At 41.6% G+C, this 15,459-nt stretch overlaps 1 protein-coding gene across 1 annotated transcript; it reads left to right on the top strand.

Moving 5' to 3' along the window:
- Nucleotides 1-854: 854 nt before the first annotated feature.
- Nucleotides 855-13,609, top strand: gap43 (growth associated protein 43). Its single transcript, XM_008426062.2, has 3 exons — nucleotides 855-984; nucleotides 8,753-9,356; nucleotides 12,409-13,609. Exons 1-3 carry the CDS (start codon nucleotides 955-957, stop codon nucleotides 12,486-12,488), a joined length of 714 nt encoding a protein of 237 aa, XP_008424284.1. The 5' UTR covers nucleotides 855-954; the 3' UTR covers nucleotides 12,489-13,609.
- Nucleotides 13,610-15,459: the final 1,850 nt, after the last annotated feature.

The following is a 15,459-nucleotide window of genomic DNA, read 5'->3' as shown; positions in this document are numbered from 1 at the left end:
CAGAGAGCGCTGGGTACCGAGGGGGGGTTGAAGAGAGAGTGAGGGTGGGTGGGTGGTTTTGGTGATGTGGGTGACGTGTCCTAAAAGCACTGAGCGTGCATGTGTATATGTATGTATGCGTATGTGTGTGTGTGTGTGTGTATGTCTGCATGCATCAGCGCTCATCGCTGCTCTCTTTCATACGTCTGTGCTGGCAGGAGCTGCTCCCTGGCTGCGCCAGAAAACATGCTTCTGGCATTTCCCTGAAAATTTGGGCACTGCACATCCAGGCATATAATCTGACACACTGAGAGCCTTCGCAATCTGAGAAGTCGACAAGCCCCCCACCCCAGCCCCCCCCACACACACTCTTCATACTGGAGCCAAACAAAAAGAAAAGAGACATCTCCTCATCTGTGTGTGAGAAAAAGGGGTGGGAAGTAACGCAAAAGTAAATTTGAGCAGAATAAAATGAGACCGCTGTGGCAAATCCTGGCTGGAGGTGTCCACTCAGTTATCAAAGGGGGCTGCCTTTTTGGGTGGGGCCGCAGCTTTAGCTGGAGCTAGGCTGAAAGGGAGGAGGAAGAGGAGGGTGAGAACATGTAGAAGAGAGGAGTGCTGATCTAAAAGTGATGGTGGAGGAGGAGGAGAGAGGGGAAGGGAGGGGCTTAAAGGATGGGCTTGTAGGCATTGTCAGGCAGAGAGTAAGAGAGAGAAAAGAGTTGCACCCAGGCAGCGAAGAGCGTGTGTGTGCAAACTGGGATGAATAAATGCACTGGAAGGCTTAGCTGGTGATACAGCCAGAGAGAGAGAACGAGAGAGCGTGTGTGTGTGTGTGTGTGTGTGCACGAAAGTGAGTGAGAGAGAGAGAGAGAGAGAGAGAGAGAGAGAGGGTGACAGAGAAGAAGTGAAAGGGAAGGAAAAAAGGGAAGAAAGAAGCAGAGAAGAGAAAGGGAGGATACTACAACTCCAACTATGCTGTGCTGCATAAGAAGAACCAAACCGGTAAAGTGCATCGCTTTGCTTTCTCCAGCATCCTCAGCATCTTTTTTTCCTATCGCTAAATGATTCATCTCATCTCTGAACTTTTGTCACAGGCTGCCTGGTAGTCAGATTAGGAGGTTTTGGGGGTGTGGTGGGGGGAGATTAGAGGGAAGCATTGGGCTCATTTGCTTTGACTCTGGGCCCGACTTCTCTTCATAGAAATCTATCCACAAAGCCCCGACACGCCTAGTTAATGTGATTATCCCGCATGAATGGATGTTGCTACAATGTCTTTCAGACCTCACACTGCTCCGGTGAGGAGGCAAAAGGCTGAAACACAATCTTAGCCAGCTGGTTTCTTTTTTTTTATTTTTTATTTTTTTATTGATTGAACACTTTGAGACAAAAAGTTAAAGATTATGAAAGGGCACTTTATTGGTTGATATAAAAGATGAGAAACTCTCCAAAAGTCAGAGTCTGTCATTCGTAATGATGCTTCATATTAATTGGACCAACCTTCTGTGATGCCTTCACTGGTACCTTAAATGAGGGGTGCTTGAGTGTCTTTTGAAATCGGGTTATCTTGAGCTGTAGAAATTTCCACAGCGAGGAAGAAAATGGGTGGGGTACGGATTGAGTTTGCCGGCACCATCATGTCAGTGGCCTCGTGGGAATACAATGGGAATGAATGAGTATAAATGGATTATCACAGCCCTCCAGCTTTTTACAAGTGGATGCAGTCAGTGGAGAGGTTGTGTGAAGAGAGTGCTCGTTTAAAGGGTGTTAAGGGGTGCTTTATGAAAACCAGAGTCCGGTCTCAGTGGTGGAGGACAGCAAGAAAGAGAAGGAGGCAGCATTCATCATGGTCATTCTGTGTGATCTCAGAGAGGTTCAGACTGCTACCTCAGACATATTGGGAATTTATCAGACTCATAACATGTTGGATTCTGATGGTCCTTGATTGCATCTTAAATGTCAGCCCACATGAGTCATATTAGCTCTGGCAAGGAGGGAGGAGAGAGAGTGGTAGAGCTAAGGCTGCTTAAGAGACATGCACGAGGCTGCATGGAGAGATGCAGGCAGGGAGGGAGCATGGCTGCTGCACATGGAGGTGATCTGGGGTAAAGATGCAAAAGGAAAAGACCATTCAAAAGGGGGGGGCATGGTGGGAGAGGCAGGGATGCTGCAAAGGTGATGTAAAAAAAAAAAAAAAAAAAAGGGGGAATGAAGAGGAAAGACGGTGGTGGCTGCAGCCGGCAGGAGATAATAGGCGGAGCAGGTGAACGAGTGCAAAGGTGAGTGAGATCAAAAGTGGGGGAGGAGGCATTAAGGAATAAAAAGCCGGCTTGCATGCTGCAGACGGCAGCCATGTGGGTGAGGCTGCACACCTCATCGCTGGGGAGAGATACCCCCCCCCGGGCCATAAGCACTTATCCTCATCTTCCCGCTTCTAAGAATAAATGAATCTGGACACAGTCTGTGGTCCTCATGGATGGATGAGCAAAGAGCATGATTTTCTGCTTTTTAGCACAGTAATACTGGACCATATCTTTGTGGAGCACTAAGTGCTGCTGCAGCATCGTTTCAGTGTACAGGAGTGGCTGCTAGCACCTACTTTAGAAGTCCCCTGCTGCCCCCAAATTATGGCTGTGTCTTTGCCGGCGTATGCCTTCCAGCTTTATTCCTGCATCCAGGTTCCTACCTAAATTCAAAGTTGTCTCCAACTCCTTCTCACTTTTTTAGCTGAAGTTTTTATTTCTCACCCTCTTTTGGCTCCACCTGAATTCCACCTGCACCAAAGTCTTCAGTTTTATCTTGGGGACCTATTTTGTCATCTCAGCTATTAAGATTATTATTCTCTACCTGAATTGTTCCTTCTTCTCTTTTGGCTGCTCTTGCAGTCTAACTCCCAAGCCAAAGCATGAGACCACTGTCTCTGTTCCTCCGCCAACTAGCCCCCACCTCTCATGTCCAGCCCTCTTCATCCTCTTCTTCCTTTCCGTCCTTATCCTCGGCTCCCTATGAGATCAGCGCTGATTGCAGAGCCTTTGTTCAGGCAGAGAGCCGGTGTAATTCAATTAAAGGCTGCTCCGGAGGACGTAATGAAGCTAGCATATGGCTGTTAGTGGTTGCTGCAGAGCATCTTTTCCTGGGCTGTGGTGAAGATAATAAAAAAAATAAATATAAAGAAACATTACATCCTAATGAATTCACCGTCAAGGGAGAGGCAGCGAGCGAGAGAGAGAGAGCGAGTGGGGATTGTGGCAGCCACCACCTGAGCTGAGTCCCCCCCCCTCCCACTTCTCTCTCCTCATCTGCAGGAGACAGCCGGCTAAAAGGGTGTGGTGCTTTGCTTTGCTGTGCCTGTGTGTGTGTGAGTGAGACTGAGAGAGAGGGAGACGGAGAGTGAGTGGGTGGCAGTTTGCTCACCGAGAAGAAGAGTGAAAGACAAGAGAAAGAGAACGAGGAAGAGATGCTCAGCGGTTGCAGACTGCAGCCTTTGCTCTTTGGTGTCTGGATGCTTATTGGAGACGAGCATACAGATATTCAAATCTTGTGGAGGCTTTCAGCGAGGGGCGCTCCACTGAGCCTTAGCTCACCTGAGTGACCAAAGTTTGAGAAGTATGTGCTCTAAATGATTGCCATTTGGTTTTTATTTTGGTATTTAGATCGTTGATATGAGAGCAATTTCCATTGTTATGGCTTTTGTAAAAAAAAAAAAAAAAATATATATATATATATATATATATATATATATATATATATATATATATGCACCTGTTGGCTTTCTGACTGAAGAGTTTCTGCAAAGCAATGCTGAGCAACATAATCATTGTGGATGCAAAAATTACTCTTAATAGCTCCGTAATTGTATTTGGCATAGAACCATCAAATATTAATTTTTAAAAAGATCTTCTTGGTCTGTGTGCACATCATTGTGTATGCATTAGCTTGCGCTGTTGCTCTGTGGTTGCTGTCTTCCTCACCACTTCCATCCTTTCTCCTTCCTTCCCCCTCCCAGAACAAGTCCCTAATGGCATTTTCAGGGAGGCTGCGGAAAGGTGGCAAATTGTTAGAGTGTGTCCCCACTGGGGGCAGTGGGGGGTGGGGCAGGGGGATGGTGATGCGATTGGCTATGGATAAAGCTGGTAAAGCCGTTGGCTGTATGGGGTGTGGTTTTCCCGGTGGCCAGCCAAGACCAGAGGCGAACGGCAGCCGCTGGCAAAAAGCTCTGATCGACACATTCAGCCAGTAGATGATGATCTGAAGACATTTTTTGCTCAGTTATTTTGTCACTTTTACAAACCGAACAAGACAGAGGAGAGGTGTTTGTTCTCTGCAGGGCTGTGGAGGTAGATGCGAGTCATTGTTGGTTTCCTTACATCAAAGCATGACGCCTTAGACATCACAACACACTCAAGGCTTTTTATGACAATCATCACTGACATTGTCTGCCTTCACATGACAAAGATTTCACATTGTATGCGTCCTTCCTCCGTATCTATGGCAACCAAAATGAGTGAGCACAAGGGAGAAAACTCTGTTAGCTGATTTTTATTAAAAAAGTAATTTGATCAGCAGGATAATGCAAATATGTTGCCTCGTCGGAAATGAATTGAGGAAGACCATGAGCAGGCATGAAGTCTTTGTTTAAGCCGAGCGTACCTTGTGGCGTGCTGTAGCTACCTGAGGGATGCGACTCTGTATTTATGAATGAAAATGTGCGCCGCAGAGGGACAGAGTGGAAAAACGCCCGCAGGAGGATTCCTATGTGACCGGGGCCTCAATTAACAGTTCTTCAAGAAGCTTTGTAAAAGCATTTGCAACTACGGTCCTGTTGAAACAAAATGGGATTCTTCATATCCTGTAGCCAACAAAGCAGAGCTTTACCACTGCTAGCAGCTCAATGAGCTTGACATGACAAGTCTAGCATCCTCCTGAAAAAACATGACAGCGCAGCATCACTGAAGAGTGTAATGCAGGCGAATGCAGTTGATTAAGCTGGTGATGTGAAGGTGATGGCGTTTCCCGCCCTCATACGCTGATATGAGATCACTCAGCAGGCTGCCGATGCTTTATTATATTTCCACTCATCTATAAAGTAAATGATATTAGCTCTGTTCCAACAATGATGTCATACCCCCCACAACCCTCTCTATATTCCCAAACACCCTCATCAATCCTTTTCTCTGTCCGCCTGACTCACTGAATGCAGTCGGTAAGTAATCTGGTTTGGAGTTAAGTGCGCAGGTCAAGTTTTTTGGCAATTGCAAGCTTCTATGAGATCAGACCAATAAAAGCCAAACAAGTCTCTGGAGGCCTGCATATTACTAAGAGGAGAGGGCCGGGCAGTGCAGCTTTGTCTGACTCCATGCCATCCAGCCTAATGAAAGGACTCATTCTTATGTTTATTACAACACTTAATAGCCAATTGGCAAATGTTTCCAGTCCATTTTTTAGTGAGCTTCTGTCAAAAAGTTATAGGCAATTATTTTTTCCCAGCAGTAGGTAACTGTCCTTGTTTAGTGTAAATCCATACTGGTTTATCCCCAAGGCTAAACCTAACGGGTAGATTTAAAGGTGTTAACACCAGACTTCTACCATCTTAACACAAATCCAACCTCAAGAATGTTATAGTAGTTTAGGCAAATGCTACTTTCTGAACCTTGGGACTTAGCCAAAAAGTTGGGTGATTATTTATTCAAGGAACTAAGATTGGAAGCTTCATTATACTTGCATTAAATGGTACATTTTACATAATCCAATAAAAATGTACACAGTTCTCAGCATGAAAGGCATACCAAGAACGGTTTTTACTCTTGGTAGAAACTCTTAACACAGGAAGTTTATTAGTGGCACACAGCCTCCTGCTTGCATTTCCTGTGTCGATAATTTGATTATGTGAAATTAACCACTTAATGCAAATATAGTGAAGATTCTCTCACTAATTAGTATTTGCTTAAACCATTTTGGCCTTGACCCCTCTGCAGTCAGCTGCTACCTTCAGGCCTAAAATACGCTATTTGGATTAAGCTGTGGATTGTTTTCTCTGCAGGTACATTTTTTTTTTTTACTTTAAAATGTTATCAGGGCAAAAATAATTAAGGAGGATGGGTTGCTATGGAGCAGTAGAATTTATTATCTGAACCCAAGGGAGGAAATGTGAAGGAGGGAGACTGCTGCACCTTATTGCACTGACACACTGACCCTGAAGAGAACATGTTGGTTTAGGGGCTCTGACTCTGACAGTAAATCATCCGACACTGATGTGACTCCCTGGGCAGGCAGCTCTCCGATTTAGACCTTACATCACATACAGTGACACTAACAGAGGCAGAAGGAAACAAAGGTACAGTAGCAGTGATGAGGGCACGATTTCCAGTCACATTTCGACATCATCCCGCTGCCTAATGACACAGACTACCAACATTAATGCACACACATGCACATTGACCCTTTCATCCCACCACGCCCTGCAGCTGAATTGCAACCCCTCCGTAGCTGTTCCCGATTGCTCCGTCTTTAATTTATGTGCTCCCATTGGCCCACTCCACCCGAGAGGTCAGATGCACTGCCAATCAGGGTGATATGTGGTCTTTCATAGCGCCAACCAGCATACAGAGCTGTGATGAGTTAGCACTCTGGTTGTCAAGGTAACCTTTGATGGTTGGGAGGGGTATGGCAGTGAATGCTGAGGAGATTTTTGTGCAGGCATCTCATTCAGATGGGAAGCACCGACCGTACGCAGGAGACAGAGATGGCTTTTACAGTTTTTAGAAAATCACTAGCAGAAAATTGTCTCGGCACGCGACAAATGGATGCTGAGGGGAGGATTTACTAAATGTAACTCAGCAGCATGCGAAGAGAACAATATCAGCCTTCTGCCTAAGTTGAACCATCATAATAAATACTCAGATATTTGTATTCCCTTAAATCCCAGTGTGCCTAATTCATTATGTGGAGGCAATCAACCTCCACCCTTCCCACACACACACACACACAACTTTGATTTCACAATACTAAGTCTGCTATTACTGTCACATAAAATGATACTACGGGTCTATTTTTTTCCTGAAGTCAGTCACCGGCTCCTGCTAAATCATTTCAAGCTGGAAGGAAAAAGTGTCCCAAGCCATTTAAAAGCTGCTTGTTTCCCCATTTGTCTCTTTACCACTTAGCATAAATAAATGATTACAGCCTCCAGGCTGCTGGATAATTCTATTGCTTAATTATGCTTACTTACATTGATTTGAGATGAACATTGTTTCCAGGTTATTGACTTGTGAATATTTTTTACATTGATTTATTTTCCTATTCATTTTGAATGTGTTGATTTATTTTGTTTGCCACTTTCAGTACTCATCGTTCATGCTTTTGTTGGATTTGATTTCTTTTTATTAGATTTATATGACTCATAACACAAGCCACTATTTGATGGACAGCTATGGATCCTGTTGCCCAAGGTAAAATCATTAAATCCTGGTTAATCTTGCACTCAGCACTGTCCTGCTCCTAACTCTTTTCCTCATCTTGCCTCCTGAATCTGAACTTTTCCCAGCCTTCAGTTCTTTCTTTATGGTTACAAATACAGCTTATTCAGTTCAATGAAAATGTCTTTAACCGACTATATGCTTAAATTTCAGCTTGGGAGCATATTTATGAAGAACATTGGCAGCTTTTAAAACCTGTATTTCAGTCTAGATGAGTCTATTCATAGAGATGATTGATTATTAAATCAACTAACGTTGTGGTTGTGACCTTTTAACCAGCACAAAGCAACTTAGGAAACCCAAAGTTATTTTATATGAAACTGAGGCAAGCACATTTCCTCCTCTATGAATTATCTGCTGATTTGGTTTTCTATATTTTCTATATGTTCTTCTGATTTTGTTTAAGGCCAGTCAGTTTAAGTACTCCTAAGCTAGGTTCTAGTCACAAACAGGCCTTGCATTACAATAAAGTACAAATACATGAGCAAATAAATAAATAAATAAATAAAAATAAATAAACATCACACTTATATGTCACTACAGCAAAGCCTGAGATAAAGGCTACTAAAATGTCACAACCATAAATCTATGAATCTTGTGTAATGCAATGCATATGCTCAGTCTGCACCAATGAAGAGTCCCTTACCTTAGCATGCTAAATGCTTCAAGTGGCTGTAACTGACTGTATGCAAAGTTATTTTGTATCAATTCAGCTAACAATTGTATGCAAATTGGGGGAAACTCTTGTAGTCTTCAATTCCTTCATGCTCACACCATTATTAAGTAGGAAAAAAACAAAACTGTGATTTGACGGTAAAAGTAATATACACTAACCAAAGTAGAACAAAACAAAACCTTTTATTATTATTTATTACATCAGTTGTGTTTTTTGATGTGCCAGCATTAGAAATAGAAAACAGTTTTGCATCATCTTTAGCACAAGCTAAATGGAAAATCATCCAACTTCCATCGAAAATCTTTTCACAAATTACATTCTGAAGAATGACTTCAGAAGATCACTTTAGCAGGTTGTCAGAATAATGGAAATCAACAAGAAGCACAGGGTGGCTAAAGACTTTTTCAGTAACTTTTCCTGCTGTTGATCTCTCAGTTCATTACATTTGAACAATGTGTAATGAACAGATACAAATGCCAGCATGATATTTAGGGATTGTGTTTGTATATTTTCCTGAAAAAAAAAATCCCTTCAATACATTTTTCCAGACCTAGATTGCTTCCCCTAAATTTAAACTCTTGGTTTCAATTGTTAACCTGCATAAATGTCTCTTGCTTCTCAGGTGGAGAAGAATGAAGATGCAGACCAGAAGATTGAGCAGGATGGCACCCCCAACAAGCCTGAAGACAAGGCTCACAAGGCTGCCACCAAAATACAGGCGAGCTTCCGTGGACACATAACTCGGAAAAAGATGAAAGATGGAGAGGAAGAGAAGGACGGAGACAGTCCTGCTGCAGAAGAGGCAGCAAACGGAGAGGAGACGAAGAAGGCGGAGGGAGAAGAGGCACCTGCTAAGCAGGAGGAAACTACAGGAGAGGAGGCCAAGAAGGAGGGGGAGGAGACAAACCAGGCCAAAACCCCAGGAGCAGATAAGCCAGCTAACTCTCCTGCAGGCACAGCAACATCTCCCGTAGCGGCAGCTCCAGCTGCTGCCTCTCCCACGGCCGCCACAGCCCCCTCTGAACCTCAGAAAGAGGAGCCGAAGGCCGAGGAGAAGCCCAAAGAGGTGGAGGCCACAGCCAAGAGTCCCACCACAGCCACAGCCGAGGAGAAAAAAGAGGAGAAGAGTGAGGAGAAGAAGGAGGAGGCCAGAAAAGCCGATGTGCCTGCTGCTGTCAGTCCGACAGCTGAAAAGGAGGAGCCTAACCAAACAAATGATAAAAAAGGTATGCGGATCACAGAGCTCCATTTAGATAAGAATCTTGTTTAATTTAAAAAGTTAAACAAGATTCTTGTTTAATTTTAAAGTTTAATTTTAAACTTTAAAAAGTTGTTTAATTGGACACGTTTCTGTGCATATGTTTGTGATGGTACTTGGAGACAAACAAATACTCCTAGTCAATTCCAACAATATAGAAGCAATTACTAGGTGTAAAAATGTAATAAAGAAGAGTTGGTAGACTTTCAGATAGGCTGCTTGGCAGGCACCCCGGGACATCACTTCGCGTTAAGTCTTTGAGATATAAAGATCATTGGCAGGGCTCCAGCATTCACTGTTTAACACAGAAATGCAGCTCAATATTACATTAAACAGCCTTGTATCTCAGCCTCAGCTTGATGGATACTCTATACTGATGTGGTAATGCTTAGGAGAGAAATGCAGAGCTGAAGAATAATTATCTCTGAGAATGATGTGCTGAGCGTTTTTAGGAGTAATCAAAGCTGTATTTAAGAAGCAGAGATTACTTGTCGTTTAAAGAGAAATCACCATGCCTGTTCAATCATTCAGATCTTCTGAATATGTTACAAAGCTTTATTTAAAGTTGACAGAAGTGCATTTAAATCCCCCCATTGTCACGGTTTTAAAATGAACAACAAATACTGATGAAGGCTACGTTTTTAAGCAAACCAGAGTTCAAGTTCCAGGAAGAGCAGAGACGTCCCAAAGACACGCAGCAGACTCTGACAACACGCTCTTGACATGAGTTGATATTTCTGGTCCAAGGACTCTCAGACTGGGTCAGACAGGTGGGTAGTGGAGCATGCTCAGTGCGGAGTCGGAGGGGGTGTGAAATGGTGAAGCACACAGACGTACCAACTCGAGAACTACAAAGAAACTAGGTCACCTGTCTCCCTGTTGTCATAGTTACCACCTCAATGGGGATAGCTGGCCCTGCGTGGAGAAGAGCTGCCATAACAGGTGCTCCGATTTAAATGAATGATTAATGATCCCTTAAAGGTAACGGTCAACGCCGGGGAGGCATGTCATAAACAAGCACAAGCTGGCAAGGAACATCTAATTACCTATAGCCACAGCGAGCAAAACACTGCTGGACTCACTGAACTGACTCAGAGTAAATTCATATTTATTACTGAATAACTTGGTTAGGTTTCCTAATGTGCAGATTGCTATGATATACTGAAGAACACTGTCGGATATGAGAGGCCATGCGTCTGACGCTTGTTTAATTCAAAATTGACTTTCATAGCATCAAACTGTTCCTTATTGAATAATCTGGAAATAATTTTGTATTCATTACTAAAGGGGAACATGAGTAAAAAAACTGTTAAAGTGTTTCTAACACTACGGAACAATGAGCTGTATAACACATCTGTTACTTAAAAATGCTTGGCTCTAGATATCAAACAAATCTTTAGTGATTGTAGGTTCAAGCAGTGAAAGTTTTTCATCAAAATGTTGCTCCAGGTTCAATGATGCACCAAATGTTTGGTAATTACAAAAAAGGTCTGTATTTTAGGTTTTCTGTTTTCAGTTTTGATCAGTTCTCATCTGAGCTTGCTTTAATAACCATCAAGTGGTTGTTTGAAAAGAGCACATTTAGTACCTAACCAAGTCTGGACACAAAGGAGATAGAAAAAAGCCAAAATTACTTGCAAAGATAAATTTCAAATACTTTTAAATATTACTGACAGAATAATATTGCTATAAACAATCAAATGTCATCTGCATAGTATGTTACATCAGTTCTCTGTCTTTATGAAAAATCCTTTGATGACTGTTGATATTCTGTCAGCCAAGTTGCTTTAAAAACAAGTGGAAAATAACAGGTGGATTTTATTCATATAAATCCTAATCCAGCCATTTTCTCACACTGGTTGCTTTATTCAGCGGTTCTCTGCTGGTCCCAATGATGCCATGGATAATCTGGAGCAAATGCCACAACATTGGAAACAAGCGTTGGCTCAGGAAATTGGATGAGATTGTATTTGCTACACACACATTCAGCAGCCATGGAGAAGGACATTCTTGAATCTGTCATGCCAGCTAACAAGTTAATTACCTCTTACCTGGACGGTCTACTATGACTCATTCTGTCATGAGTCACATATTAGTGCAGCCATATGATCGTCCCACTTTTCCCTGCACCTCTTCACACACACACACACACACACTAAAACACACTCATGCACTTCGTCACCCCGGGTGATGTCATCTGTTTTTTATTTTTTATTATTTTTTTTCATTAAAAAACTATGAGATCATCCAAGTGTGACATCACCTCACAAAGAGCACTCTACTAATATGCATGTGTCTGGCACATCTGGAACTGAAGCGTTTACTTATTAATACAACCTTGACTGGTATGATTTTGTTGTTGTTTTAAAAATGTTGTTTGGAGAGAAAAACTCATTAGACAGAATGTAAAAATAAAAACACCTGAACAACATAACCCACAGCCTAGAAACCTACATGTAGGTTTGTGAGGAACCAACGATTCACAGTTAGCAACAGCCAACTCTGGTGGTTATTGTAGCCCAGTCCTTCCCTGTAGGCATCACACATAATCAGATGTGGCAGGCCAAGATGCTGCTGTTAGCATTGTGATGTCTGTTCAAGGGTTTCATGGGTCCATTAGGAGCCCTCTGCTCCTTTATTATTTACACACGTAGAAGGGAATATTTTTGCATTAGCTTGAAGCTTGAGATGGTGTGCTCTTGATGGAAAAATATGAAATTATTTTGCCCCTTTCTATGTTTTTCAAGATTCCCCCCCCCCACCCCCCATTATGTTGTTTTTATCCAATGTTTAATCAGATATTACTTTTTAAAGCTCCAAAACTCACATTTAATATTTGCAGCACTTTTCCAAATCTTAAACAAACAACAACATTTAGACTTTTATCATTGTAGTCTAACAGTAGTTGGCTAAAATGAGCTTTTCTTGACTTTTCTTCTCAAACTCACGTTTCCTTTTTCTCCTTCCTTTTCCTCGATTTACATTTATTCCCTTTGTATTCTCCCCTCGCTTCCCCACAGATGCTGCAGAGGAGTCAAAAGCGGAGGAGAACGCCCACCCAGACGGGGCTGCGGAGACCTCTGAGGCCAAGGAAGACTAACGGCAAAGTCTTAGCCACTGGAAATCAGAATTAATAGAAAATGATGAATAACACAAAAACAAAAATCTAAAAAGGTTGCTCTTTGCCTTCCCAATGTCGAGGGCGGTCAGTTTCTATTTGTTTGTCATTTTTTGTGTGGCAATGATTTTCTCATGTTGGGGGAGTTTCCAACGTGAAGTTTTTTGGCTCAAGCTAATAGTGTGATGGTGATGATGATGATGTCTGTATTAATGAGTGTGAAAAATGATATTACCTTGATGATGATAATAATGATGTTGCAAAGGTAAAAAGCTTCACTACTGAATATAAATGAAACATGACTGGATTGTCTGCTTCCAACTGGACCTCTCACACATTTAAAATGCATTGCCAATGCACCACGGTTCATTTGCATTGTAATGCACTCTTTTTTTTAAAAATCACATTGCAAAAACAAAAATCTGTTCTGCAAATGCAAATGCATGCACAAAAAACAAGCCAGTTTTTAAATGCAACTTCAGTTTTCAGCACCGCGCAAGTGTATTGAGAACACAGCAACACGTCAGATGGGTACTCGAATGTATATCTAGATGTGTGAGATTTCTAGTTGGGTAGTTTTATTCCACATCAAAAATAAGACAATAAAATTCCTGCTCTTTCTATTCAGCTTGAGTCACTCAGGCTCGGTTTACACCCCTTTTACAAACTCTGTCAATCCACATTTACAGTAAAGGACCTGTTGCCATTTAAATCCTATAATAAACTATAGTAAATTACTAGAGTATTGATGTAACTGGCTCTTATATATATTGACTTGTGTTCTGCCAAGCAAGCGTGAGAACAGTAGCATGAACCATGGAACCAGATGCATGATGGGAACTCTCCCTCCGAGAGGAACTTCTTCGCAGTCACAAAAACTTAAGAGGTGTGGCGGCTTCTTTTTAATGTCTTTGGTGTTGTTATGACAGTTTCTATGAATTGGAAAAAAAAAAAAATTACTCTTGCACTGATGTTACTGAAAAAAAAGATAAAAAATCTGAAAAAGAAAAATTCAAACATACGAAATTCTTTTCCTATGTTCCAGTGAGTACAATGTCCAGTTTCAACCTTATCAAAGAGTTCAAACTTGTGAAAAAAAAAATGCTGAAAAAAATAAAAAATGGTTTCAATGTCTGTTTTCAAAATAAAGCAAATGTGCCAATTACCATCCTAAGCAGTTGAGTTTGTTTAAAGCTGAGTTGTTGTGTCTGATGGATGGAAACCTTTAGGTTGTAGAAGAATAATGCCTTGAGGTATTTACAAATATATAAAAATAATGATTTTATGTCAAATGGTAAATGGTCTGTATTTGTATAGCACTTCAAACTACATTTAGTCATTCACACTGTTGCCCTGCACCAGCACCTTCAAGCCCTCTGACCACCAGCAACAGGCAAGGCGGGTGAAGAGACTTTGTCCAGGGACACAACGAGAGACTGACTGAAAGGATTCTGAACCAACAACCCACTGGTTAAAACAATGTTCTCTAACCCTGTTGCCCTGCATGTTTTGGATTTTTCCCTGCTTCAAAAGCACACATAATTTCAACTGACAGCTGATTTAACTGCAACCATCTGCATCAGGTGTCTTAAATAAGGGAAACATCTAAAGCATGGAGGCCAGAGAGTGCCATAAGGACCAGGGTTGGGAAACACTCTTACCAAGTAGACATAGTTAATTTGACAGCAGACATAAAAGCTGGAAATGTGCATTTTTTTAACGCAAACCAGAAGAATAAGGTAAAATGGCCCTGTCTTCAAGATGGTAGCAAAGTGCTTATAACCTGATCCTTAGTATTCAAAATATGTGTGTAATATGCTACTATTGGCAGTCATAGCATACAAATGCCACCTTGGTAGCACATGACTAAAAGCAGCTTGAGGCAGATTTACAATAACACTTTACAAATGGGCTTAGTAAAGATGTTTCTATCCATCCCATGTACGGGGCTGAGGTCCTGATAGCTTAGCATATCATTGTGGCTCCCTCATATATTATCAAAAACTAATTAAAGAGCTGTCAGAACATTATAGTTGCTTCCTTAAGTCAGTTAATCTCTGATGGAGCAGCATATTGAGGCTAAACTACAGAAACTCTATTTTTGGATAAAATATCTGTCATGAAGACAAACAGATTGGACAATGCACATCACCGATAAGTAAGTTAGGTGAAGCATGACAACAATCCGATGTAGACTCAATGACAACTTCACAATGCACAAATATTCAACTGCTTGTTAACATAAATGGGAATTTAGACAATCATTGCAGCAGCAAGATATATTAAAGTATCTGATGAGGCGAATATTACTTGAAGATGTTCAAATTGTGCATCAGAATGGGGAAGAAAGGAAATTTAAGTAACTTTGAATGAGGCATGGTGTGGGAGAGTATTCCAACAACCCTGTGACAATAAGCAGGTATAGACAATGACCAGTATTCATTCAATGTCATGCAGATCTTCTGGCACTCATGCACAAGTGTTGCTAGAGCTTACAGAAGATGGTCCACAAAAGATCAAATGTATAACTTCAAAGAAATTGCACAAATTATAAAATTTGTGCAAAATAGATTGGTTTCAACGAGTCTAGATTTCAGCTGAAACATTCAGATGGTGTGCTCAGAATTTGGTGTAAGCTTGAAACCACTCCGCTTTGCATAAAGGATTTTTCCTTAGGGGGTTTTTCGGCCCTTTCGTACTAATTGAACCTAAGAGAATATGAGGTTTGCTGTATTGTTATGTTGTGCAGCAGAATCAAGCAGAACGCAACAAGGCTGAAATAATATAAAACTTGTTTCTTAAACTTGTACCTGTTTTATTCCAGTGGCTCCCTCAGTCACCAGATGCTAATTCAACATATAGAGGCATTGAATGTGGTCTGAGCGCAGATTCAATGCATGGATGTTTAACTGACAAATCTACAGCAAATGCATATGAACCAAAATCTCTGAAG

This window comes from Poecilia reticulata, linkage group LG13 (assembly GCF_000633615.1).
Source record: "Poecilia reticulata strain Guanapo linkage group LG13, Guppy_female_1.0+MT, whole genome shotgun sequence".
Lineage (NCBI taxonomy): Eukaryota > Metazoa > Chordata > Actinopteri > Cyprinodontiformes > Poeciliidae > Poecilia > Poecilia reticulata.
Note: the sequence above shows the minus strand (reverse complement) of the source record. Positions and strands in the feature narration are given on the sequence as shown.

Excerpts from the sequence above, each read along its gene's own strand:
- gap43 (XM_008426062.2), top strand. The coding sequence starts at position 955 with ATGCTGTGCTGCATAAGAAGAACCAAACCG. Across the intron at positions 985-8,752 it reads GCATAAGAAGAACCAAACCG|GTGGAGAAGAATGAAGATGC; the intron begins GTAAAGTGCATC and ends CTTGCTTCTCAG. Across the intron at positions 9,357-12,408 it reads CCAAACAAATGATAAAAAAG|ATGCTGCAGAGGAGTCAAAA; the intron begins GTATGCGGATCA and ends GCTTCCCCACAG.